At 43.8% G+C, this 11,437-nt stretch overlaps 1 protein-coding gene across 1 annotated transcript; it reads right to left on the bottom strand.

The window, feature by feature from the left end:
- Positions 1-457: 457 nt before the first annotated feature.
- On the bottom strand, positions 458-1,976 carry LOC125884491 (uncharacterized). The gene is made up of 6 exons (XM_049569567.1): positions 1,910-1,976; positions 1,469-1,804; positions 1,270-1,311; positions 1,012-1,122; positions 842-876; positions 458-643 (listed from the first exon to the last, which is right to left on the bottom strand). Exons 1-6 carry the CDS (start codon positions 1,956-1,958, stop codon positions 539-541), a joined length of 678 nt encoding a protein of 225 aa, XP_049425524.1. The 5' UTR covers positions 1,959-1,976; the 3' UTR covers positions 458-538.
- Between the last annotated feature and the right edge of the window lie 9,461 nt (positions 1,977-11,437).

The following is an 11,437-nucleotide window of genomic DNA, read 5'->3' as shown; positions in this document are numbered from 1 at the left end:
AAAGATTTGTCTAGCATTGGAGTCTAGTTAACTCTAGTTAAAAATTTTCAAATATTCAGTTTTAATCTTGATGTATGATTTGCCAAAACTTATGTACAGCTCAAGGCTTTGAATTTCTTCAGCCAGTATTTGCTGCTTCTTTTCAGATTTTGTTTTTAGAAACTAATCTAACAGGCCTCATGAATTTCACCTCTGTTGTGCCAGACCACACTGTGCTGTCTCTTCTTTCCTCAAACAAGTGATGTGAATGTCACTCACTCCTTTACTGCTGCAGACCTCAATCTTAATCTTGTCATAAGGGACTCTAGACAGGCTCTTCCTCAACCAAACACCAATCAACTGTTTTTTTTTCTGCGAAATAGACTTTGACTTAGAGAAAGGCAATCCTGAGAATTAACGCTCTGCAGCACAAAGACACAAAGACAACATAAGATCTTTATTGCTAAATGGTGGTTGTTCCTGTCACCTACAAGTCAAACAAAAGCTCTGAAGCAGCACATTAATATGATCCAGCATCAGTTCCAGTCGCCTGCTGAGTCTATCTAGTGGCAGCATAAACAACATTTGGCTCCAGCTCTCTTCTTTTTGCTCTTGTTGTTTGAAATGTCACTGCTGCGTAGTTCACGTCATCAGAGCCCACATTCTGCAAAAGAACATTTACAGTCTTAATGCCGTGATTTAACATACTTTTAATTGCCACAATATAGCCCCACAGCCACTGGATTTTGGGTAGGATACAGATATTAATGTTTGGCAAATATACATTTTTGAGTTTTGAATTTCTTATTCAGTAGAGCTCTATCAAACAATATTTAGACACAAATGTTAAAATTGGATTTACCTGACTTTGCTCTGGTTTCTGTTCTTCTTCATTGGCTAAGTGAAAAAGGCAAAACATTTGGTATCAGTTCACTGATTGTCTTTGATAAAGCAGGAGTTAGCAATTTGAAGAAATTTTTCAGTGGCAACAAAACCTAATAAAAGATCAATACAGTAGCTCTGAGAAAGTACCTGTCTGACGTTTCCTGTTTTTCACAACCAGAACAATGATGACCATCACGAGGACAACAGTCAGAGCACCCAGGATCACACTCGTCAGCTCTGCTATTCCATCAGACTCTTCTACAAGAAATATCATTGAGTTAAACTCTATCTTCCCTTTAGAGGCCTGGCTCAAATTAAAATGCACCAAGCTGAATTAAGCCAAACTGCTGTACCTACACACATTTAATGATCTACACTGTGGTCGAAATCTTTAGGAGAACTTACTTTTACAGTTTTTTTCCTTCTCACCATGTGGCTCATTGTTCCCTTTCAAAGAAATGAAGATAAATTAAGTCTTGGTTGATTAACATCAAAAGATAAAAGCTACTTTGTTGCATGCAGAATGTTGTTTTGAGATGATTATTAAAATCGTTTTTACAATATTGGCAGAAAAATGACAGAAAAGACTTTGCAATAATGTTACCTTTGATGTTCAAACGTGTCACCCTGAAAGCTGGACGTCCATTTGCGTAAAATCCACAGAAATACAGTCCAGAGTCGGATGAATTCACTTGTTTGATTTTGAGAGAGAGAGTGGACATGTTGGATCTCATTTCAAATTTTCTTTCTTGAATTCCCTCACAGAATTGAGCTTTGCTGTCAGATCGGAACATAACAGAGATACAGCTGATCTTGGTTTTCTGGACAAGTCTGAACCAGAATGTCAAAGAGTCACGTTTGGACATGTTGGAGCACAGCAGTGTGACATTTTCACCAGAGTTGACCTCCACAGTCTCCGAAACGGAGACTGAGATCCAGCCTGAAACAAACAGCAGAGAAGTAAATGAGTTTTAATTATGACACGCTAAATGTCCAGTCATAACACAAACAGTGCAGTCAGGAGTAATTCAGTGCCAGTACTTACTGAGGCTGCAGAGAAGCAAAGCTGTTATCAAGGTGAAGTTCAGCATCATGGTGCGTGTGACTGAAGCTCTGCAATGTCCGCAGCTGAAGTGCGCCTCAGTAAGGGTGCCTTAAACATAAAGAGGCGGGGTGTTTTTTTTTCTTTTTCTCCACTAAACCTGCTGATCAAACTGACCACATTCATGCTTGACACATTTAACCTCCAGATTCCAAGATAACTTTCTTTTTACAGTGACATCAATGAAAATATACAAAGATGCTGTTTCTCAGGGAAGAAAAGAAATCACACAACATCATCAGATAACTGAGAGCTGTCAGAATATGATCCCAGACCAAGATGAGATGAAAGTTAACACATTAATGCCTGGCAGTATTGAGATGGAGGGTATTATTTCCCACTGATGGGAATATGTGCTGACATATTGGAAGCATAGTCCACCTGTGGCCTCAAACTAGCTGCCACACATTGTGGTTATGATTTGGCAAGGAACCTGTAGCCGTCCATACAAAGAGCCCCACCACCTGTTCTATAAAGACACAAGACCCAAACTCTATAGTTAGGGACCTCGGCTGAAGGGCGAGGACCCTCTTGTTCTTGTAGTGTTTATTATTATTATTATTAGGGACCGAGCCCTAAGGCAGAGGACTGCTCACAGAGCAGTCCTCGCCAAAGGCGAGGACCCTCTTGTTTTTGCTGCGTGCGTTTATAAGTGACCGGGCCCAACAGTAGTGGACTACTCACAAAGAAGTCCTCGCCAAAGGCGAGGACCCTCCCTATAGTTTTTGCCACATTTTTTCTCACTGACCAGTCCTCGCCGAAGGACTGGTCAGGACACTATTGTTTTTGCTCCGTTTATTATTAGGGACCGAGCCCTAAGGCAGAGGACTGCTCAAAGAGCAGTCCTCGCCAAAGGCGAGGACCCTATTGTTTTTGGAGCGTTTATTAGGGACCGAGCCTAGAGGCAGAGGACTGCTCAAGGAGCAGTCCTCGCCGAAGGCGAGGACCCTCTTGTTTTTGCTGCGTGCGTTTATAAGTGACCGGGCCCAACAGTAGTGGACTACTCACCAAAGGCGAGGACCCTCCCTATAGTTTTTGTCGCATTTTTTCTCACTGACCAGTGAGTCAAAGTAAGATTTTGCCTTAAAACTGCCTTTCCTAAAAAAATCATCTTCTCATACAGCGTTTATCCTATCGACTTCAAACTTGCACAGATTACAGATCAACTCCTTCTAATCAAAAGTTGTGCCTAACTTTTTCATTACTCGCTGCGTTTGGATTTTGTGGCCTCCATAAGCTGAGATGTCAGAAAAACGTCCTGACGATCTTCCAAAGCTGTCCCATAGGAAATGAATGGCAGCGGGGGGGAGAAAGAGACCAATCTTCAGGCTTTTTCTAGCATTTACAGCGTCTCCATACTTTGTGCTACAGACTCCATTCCAACTCTCAAATGTTGCCACAGGTCTCGTCTATTCACTCATGTTTTCATCTTTTTCATATCTTTTACCGTTTTTGATCTGTGCCTTTCAAAGTACCATGAGCAAAAGTGGAGAAATTCTCACTTTACAATGGGTGTGTATTGCATGGAATGCTGTGAGCTAGAGTGGAGAGGGCTCTAAAAATCGTCTAAAACTTTTGTCTTTAACTCGCTGCCATGGCCACAATTTTCACTGTACAGACACAATTTATACCACAAAACGTAGGAAAATTTGTCCTGCTCGCAGATATGTTGACATGGAATCTCTCACACGTACACATTTTTGCTGAGTGGCTCCAAAGCGAAGGGAGCGCCCATTATTTTCTCATTCACTCCCATGTAAAGTCTGACGAGAAATTTCTGGAAACAGCTTAGGTGCAACACATTTTAAACTCGCTCCCCTGACCACATTTTTGACTCGAGAAATATAAAACGCGACACGTGCGTTCACGAGACGTGGCTGGCTCTCAAAATCACTTTATTTTCTTGCTTGGACCAACGGTTTGGGCATGCGAAGCATTTGTTCAAGGAGTTAAAACCCATTATAAACAGCCTTTGGTGAGCTGCTCTCCTTAGCTGTCTGTGTGTGCCACAGGTGCTGACAAGTCATTAATCGCCATGACAACGGCTGCACACACAGACACACGGCTCTCTCTGTCTGTGTGTCTCACAATCTTTAAAGGACAGATTACAGCAGCAGAAACTTCATTTGAAACAGCAAATACACATTATTAACCCCTACAGTGCCAAAATGGGCTCTCTAGCGCCACCTAGACACACTAAATGGCCACTTCAGCCCATATGAATGTCTGATCAAGATCAAACCAAAACTGGTTTTTTTGTCTTACAAATCACGCTTTGACGCCCATGACCTGATTCCAACAGTAATTGAGCTATTTGTCCTTTCAAAGTAAGATTTAGCCTCAAACGTGGTCTCAAGAAAACACATCTCCTCCTACACCGTTTATTTTATCAGTTTTAAAGATGCACACATGCCACCTCAACTGCTACTAAACAGATCTTCTGTATAACTTTATCTCTCTCATCATCACATTATTTTCATGATTGGACCAACAGTTTGGACCAACATTTACACAGTAGATTTATTTTGTTTTGTGTTCTTTTTGTCGTCTCTTCCTCAAAATAAAGGAAGAGGAATCTGATGGGAATAAATGTGACATCACTTGTACATACCTACAGCTACAGAAAGCATTCAAACATCAAAACGTTCAGCTCTGTAAGGATTTTCTGATGTTTGTGGCAATATGTTTGATATTTCTAAATAATTCACAGTGACGACATAAGCTGGGGGCGGAAACGGGCGCGAGTGCGAGGTCCCGCCAAACGCTGCTTGCAGCTTTAATTATTATTATTATTGTTTCTTTCTTTCATTATACGCCACTTTGAACTGGAATTTGACCCCCTGAACATGCTCCAAAACTCACCAAAATTTGCACGCACGTCAGGACTGGCGAAAAATTTTATAAAATGAAAAAATTAATCTGAAAAGTCTAGACCACTAAAATGGCCGCTGCAGCCAGTAGGAACGTCGTAGGAAGATCAAACCAAAACAGCCGTGTTCGTCTCATCAAGACCTACAAATCACGCACTCGCACCCATGACCTAAATCCAACAGGAAGTGAGCTATTTCCTTTCAAAGTAAGATTTTTCCTCAAAAAAAGAAATTCCTTTAAAAAACATCTCCTCCTACACCGTTTATCGTATCGGCTTCAAACTTGCACAAATTATTGTTCAACGTGTCCTTATCAATTATTGTGCGTAACTTTTTCAATCCTCGACTGGTTTGGATGTTATGGCGCGTTTCAGGTGATGCGCGCCAAAACCTCCTGATGATTTGTTGTGCCACCTAGACACACTAAAATGCCCGCTGTGACGGGTAGGAACCACTTAGAAAGACCAAACCAAAACTGTCTCGTTCGTCTCATCAAGACCTACAAATGTCGCGCTGCAACCCCTGACCTAACTCCAACAGGAAGTGAGCTGTTGGTCTTTGAATGTAGGATGGCGTTTTTCACAAATTCTGTCGATCAAAAATTATTTGCTCCTACACCGTTTATCATAACTGCTTCAAACTTGCACAAATTACAGCTCTACCCCTGCTGAACATTACTTGTGAAGGACTTTGTCATAACTTGAACGGTTTTGATTTTAGAAGCGTTAGAAGGTGCAGGACACAACTCCTCATGATGATCTCTGGAAGAAAAGATGAGGGCCAACACACTGTAAACTTGTGATTAAGGTGACATTTTTCAGGCCATAGACATACAAGCTTTATATGTTTGCGTTCAGAACAAATTTATCTATCTGGTGATGTTTTCAGATTGAAGATGGGACCCACGGTTTGGCATCTGGAAGAATTTGTTTGAGAAAGTTTCAAGCCATTCTGCTCTGTGTGTCAGCTGCATGCAGTCCTTAATTAGCATAACAAAGGCTTCACTCTGACACACTGTCAGAGTGAAGTGTGTGGTCACACAGACATGACAGTATAACATTTACCAAACTCATTCCTAAAACTTTGTCATACTTATGTGACAATAATCATATGTGTATAATAACAGTAGAATTATGGCACACACAGACAGACACGGACACACAGAGACACACAGACAGACAGACACCCACACACACACTCCACTCCCTATTATTAAACACATATGATTAGAGTCACATATGAATACAATCAGATATTAATTCAACATATTGTACACACACTCTCCCTGCACCCTCTCTCTCTCTTTCTCTGTCTCTCTCTCCCTTTTCTCCCTTTCTGCATGTCTAACTCGGTCGTCTATGTCTGTGTGTGTTATACTTCTACTGTTATTATACACATATGATTATTGTCACATATGTATACTATCAGATATTAATTCAACATATTGTACCACAATTGCTAGAATTATAATTTTAATATTATTGCTTTCATTAATGTTGTTGTAAGCTACTGTCATGATCATCTCTCCTGCATCTCTCTCTGTCTCCCTTCTGTCTCATGGGGTCCTGAGGATAGAGGGATGTTGTATGCTGTAAAGCCCTGTGAGGCAAATTGTGATTTGTGATATTGATTGATTGATTGATCGATATTTGTTTCTTGACTCAACAGCATTCAGTGACAGTATTTCAGTTACAGATGTAGTAAATTTAAAGACTCTGCAATGTTGCACCATTGCTCACTCAGAAATATTAACAAATAATTTGCAATATTAGGCTATAGGAATTATGTTCCATCAGTGTGACTAATAACATCATTGATAGAGATTATTAGTCATTGATAGTACGTCTTTGAAGCGTCATAAAGATTTTTAAAATGTAAACAATAAGACCTACATATTATGAGCATTAAACATTTCAGAGCTGATCTGACAGACTGACAGTCTGGTCCTTGTGCACAGTGTTATTAAAACAAATAAATATAAAAACGACAGAGGTTTGATTTGATCATCACACATGTCAACGTTTCATTAGGTCACATGGCTTATGTCTACAAATTGCAAAATATATGCTCACACCACCTTCATAAGAACCCTTTACAGTTTTTAAAACTGAGTTTGACTTATGATTCTGGCTATTGTGGTACAACATGTGGGAAGTATATATTAATATCTGATGGTATACATATGTGACAATAATCATATGTCTACAATAGCAGTAGAAGTGAGTGCTGGGTGCAGGAGCGTGGTGAGTGTGTCTGAGAGTTTGTGATTTTCTCTAATTGTCTTTCTCTTTTCTTACACTTTGTTCACGGTTTAACTGTTTTAACATAATTTGTGATCATTTGTGAGTGTTACGGGAAAGCCCGGCGGTAATCGGCGGCCAGCAGGCCGTGTTTCTTGGCGGAGATGGCGTCCCTTGAGACGCCGTCTCTGTCGTTGAGGCATGGTGTGCGGGTCCAGCCCGACCCTTCGGTTTCGGTAGAGACGGTTCTCCTGGCTGTGGGGGACTGTGTGGGACACGCTAAGCTGTCCTACGCCTCGAGGATGAACAAAGGTGTTGTGGTTTTTTTGAAAGAGGAGGGATTGGTGGCGGATCTGATAGCTAGCGGTGTTACTGTGAACGGTGTTTACCTGCAGGTTTCCCCGCTCGCGGTGCCGTCCACCCGCGTCACAGTTTCAGGTGTTCCCCCGTTTATTTCCAATGAGGTTTTGGGAATGAGTTGCAGCGATTTGGGAAACTGGCGAGTGGTTTTCGGACTGTGGGCCTGGGCTGTAAGAGTGATAAACTGAAGCATGTGCTGTCTTTCAGGAGACAGGTGTTTATGTTTCTGAACTGTCAGTCACAGTCGCTGGATGTCTCCTTCAGAGTAAAGCACGGGGAGGGACACTACATGGTGTATGCGAGCACAGGGAGCATGAAGTGTTTTGAATGTGGAGATGTGGGGCACAAGCGGATGGCCTGTCCTCACAGACGGACTGAGGAGCGCTCTGAGCCGGCGGCCGGTAACTCCGGGCCGGCGGAGGAGCGCGAGGACACCGCCGCTCCGCCCGGTGACTCTGCCCCCCGCGGGGGTGACGCCGCGGCGATGGAGTCCGACTCCGACGCAGGTGAGGGATGTAGTGGACAGGCAGACAGTCAGGCTGGGGAACAGAGGGCTCAGACAGTGGCTGATGACAGTCTGGATGTCCTGAGTGGGACAGCCGGGGGAGGGGAGGGTGCAGAGGAGGCTGCAGCAGCAGGAGGAAAGCCAGTATGTGGAGGAAGTGAGGAGAGCAGTGAGAGAGGTCAGGAGGCAGGGTCTGACCACATGCAGGTTGTCGATAGACAGGTGAGAGGAGGACAGCAGGGTGTGATGGAAAGGGCTGCTAGTGATGATGATGAGGAGATGGAGGATGTTTCTGACTGTGCCTCTGTTGCAGACTCTCAGAGTGGACATCTGTACACACTGGAGGAAATTGATGGCTTCCTCGATGAGTCATTTGGAAAGTCTGTTAAGGTATCTGATTATTTTCCAGATACAGGGAAGTTTATTAAAAGTGTACAGACGCTGCAGAAGATAGTGGGTGTGGATTTACTGGATGAAAAAAAACGTTTCAGGCTGAAGAAACATGTGACAAACTTGAGAAAGAGCCTCAACTCGAAAAGAGTTTCAGGGAGGTTAAAACTTAATAAGTAAAACATGATGAAGTTGCTGCACTGGGTGGTTCTCCTTTTGCTGGTTTCTCTACTTGCTTGCTCTCTCTCTCTCTCTCTGGGATGCATAGGATGAGGATGGGCAGTTTGAATATTAATCGGGGGAGGGATCAGCAGAGGAGGGCAGTTATCTCTGAAATGGTCTTGCAGAAGAGGTTAAATGTAGTTTTCCTGCAGGAAACGCATAGTGATAAAGATAATGAGATAGACTGGGGACTGTGGTGGAAGGGCCAGTATGTTTTATCTCATGGCACAAATTTCTCTGCAGGTGTAGCCATTCTTTTTTCATCAGGGCTTGATATAAATATTATATCCACCACAGAGATAGTGACAGGCAGGGCTTTGGTTGTCAGGGCAGAAGTACAGGACATTCATTTTTGTTTCCTTAATATCTATGCTCCTAATCTGGGCTCAGATAGGCTGGGTTTTTTTCCCAGAAAGTAAGAGATTTTTTAAGACAATGTGAGCAGACTGAGTGTGTAGTGATGGGGGGAGACTGGAATTGCACCACAGAGTTCACATTGGACAGAATAGGACAGGAACCTCACTTGAGATCATCCACTACGTTGTCCCAGATTACTTTAGAGTCGGATGTTTTGGATGTATGGAGGCTTAAACATCCCCGAGTTAGGCAGTACACATGGGTTAGAGTGGTGGGTGGGAACATGAGTGCAGCCAGGTTAGATAGATTCTATATGACAAAGAGTTGCTGCAATAGGCTTTTGAACAGTCATATCTACCCAGTAGGTTTTACCGATCATCATTTAGTCACATTCGATTTTCATGTTTCACCAACCACTAAATGCAGCTCATATTGGCATTTTAACATTAAATTGCTTCAGGACAGTGATTTCTGTCAGAAGTTTGAAGATTTTTGGGCAATATGGAGGGCAAGGAAGGGGGACTTTGAATCTCTGAGTCAGTGGTGGGAAGTAGGAAAAGCACACATACGTGTTTTCTGTCAGCAGTACACCAGTCATTCCACAGTTGCAGTTAAAAGAATAGTGCAGGGTTTGGAGACAGAAATCAGGGATTTGGAGAATAAGTTATCCACACATGGCAGTGCAGATGGTCACAGGCTTCAGCAGAAGAGACAGGAACTGGGCTCTTTTTTAAGGGAAAGGGTCAAAGGGGCTTTAGTTAGGGCACGGTTCACCAGTGTGAGAGACATGGATGCTCCCACTTCTTTTTTCTTTAATCTGGAGAAGTCAGTCTCTCAAACGAAGCAGATGGTGTGCCTCCGCCTCCCTGATGGTACGATGACAACTGACCAGGCTGAGATGAGGCAGCATGCCGTGGACTTTTACAGCGACCTTTTCAGGAGGGAGGACTGTGACCAACAGTGTGAGGATGAACTGCTGCAGGGGCTTCCTCAGCTGAGCCCTCAGGACAGAGCAGTCTTGGATGCTGGCATCTCACTGGAGGAACTTACTGCTGCTGTTGGTCAGATGGCTTCTGGCCGTGCTCCTGGGCTGGATGGGCTGCCAGTTTTTATAAGCATTTCTGGAAGTGTGTCGGTGTCGACTTGTGGGAGGTGCTACAGGAATGTTCCCGGATAGGCCGGTTGCCGATCCTGTAGACATGCAGTTCTCTCCCTTTGCCAAAAAGGGGATTTGGCTCTACTCAAGAACTGGAGACCAGTAGCTTTGCTCTGCATGGATTATAAACTTTTTTCTAAAGTGCTGGCCAATAGACTCAAGGACTTCCTGGGGCTCATCATTCAGAGAGACCAATCGTATTGTGTACCGGACAGATCTATTATGGACAATTTGTTTCTGATGAGAGACTTATTGGACATTTGTAAGCTGTACAATATTGATGTTGGTATAATATCCTTGGACCAGGAAAAAGCTTTTGATAGGGTGGACCATGGTTTTCTTTTTTCCACTTTAAGGGCTTTTGGTTTTGGTGAGAGGTTTATTTCACAGGTGGGGCTACTGTATAAGGATGCGTTCTGTCTGTTGAAAGTGGGTGGTGGGTTGAGTTGTCCAGTACAGTTCCAGAGAGGGATTAGACAGGGATGGCCTATCTCTGGAATTTTGTACTCCATTGTCATTGAGCCTCTTCTGACTAGGATAAGGGCTAAGCTGTCAGGTCTTCTGTTGCCAGGGATGCGGTTTCCACTGATAGTATCAGCTTATGCCGATGACATTACTGTCATTGTACGGGATCAGGGGGATGTGGGGCTGCTGAGTCGTAGTTTAGATCTTTATGAGAGGGCTTCTTCAGCAAAAGTGAACTGGGGGGAGAGTGAAGCGTTGCAGGTTGGGCAGTGGGAAGATAAGGAAATTCCAAAGTTGCCAGGGAACCTTAGCTGGGGGAGGCAAGGGTTAAAGATCTTGGGTGTTTTTTTTGGGAACAGAGGAGTTTCAGGGGAAGAATTGGGAGGGTGTTGTGGAGAGAGTGTGTGCCAGACTGTCTAAATGGAAATGGCTGCTACCTCAGCTTTCCTACCGGGGACAAACCCTGATTGTCAATAACTTGGCCGCTGCCACCCTCTGGCACAGGCTCATTGTGCTACCTCCACCCAGGGGCCTGGTGGAAGAACTTCAAAGGACAGTTGTTAGCTTTTTCTGGTCTGGGTTACACTGGTTGAGAGCAGCAGTACTGTACCTGCCGGTGCAGGAAGGGGGACAGGGCCTGGTAGACATTGCATCTCGGATCACAGCATTCAGACTGCAGACAGCTCAGAAACTGCTGTACAGCTGTGGCCTGCCATGGACTGACACTGCCTGTGTGCTGTTGAGGAGGGCCGGACGATTGGGGTACGATAAACACCTGTTCCTGCTTCGGCCCGGGACCATGGACTTGACTGGCTTGACGCCGTTTTACGAGTCCGTTCTGCAGGCGTGGCAGGTTTTCAGTTTCCATCGGAAGGATGTGGTGACAGTGGGGATGTGGATCCTCGA

Source organism: Epinephelus fuscoguttatus, linkage group LG23, assembly GCF_011397635.1.
Source record: "Epinephelus fuscoguttatus linkage group LG23, E.fuscoguttatus.final_Chr_v1".
In the NCBI taxonomy this organism is placed as follows: domain Eukaryota; kingdom Metazoa; phylum Chordata; class Actinopteri; order Perciformes; family Serranidae; genus Epinephelus; species Epinephelus fuscoguttatus.
This window is presented reverse-complemented; position numbering and strand designations above follow the sequence as displayed.

Excerpts from the sequence above, each read along its gene's own strand:
- LOC125884491 (XM_049569567.1), bottom strand. The coding sequence starts at position 1,958 with ATGATGCTGAACTTCACCTTGATAACAGCTTTGCTTCTCTGCAGCCTC. Across the intron at positions 1,312-1,468 it reads GACACGTTTGAACATCAAAG|GGAACAATGAGCCACATGGT; the intron begins GTAACATTATTG and ends TTTCTTTGAAAG. Across the intron at positions 1,123-1,269 it reads GAAGGAAAAAAACTGTAAAA|AAGAGTCTGATGGAATAGCA; the intron begins GTAAGTTCTCCT and ends TATTTCTTGTAG.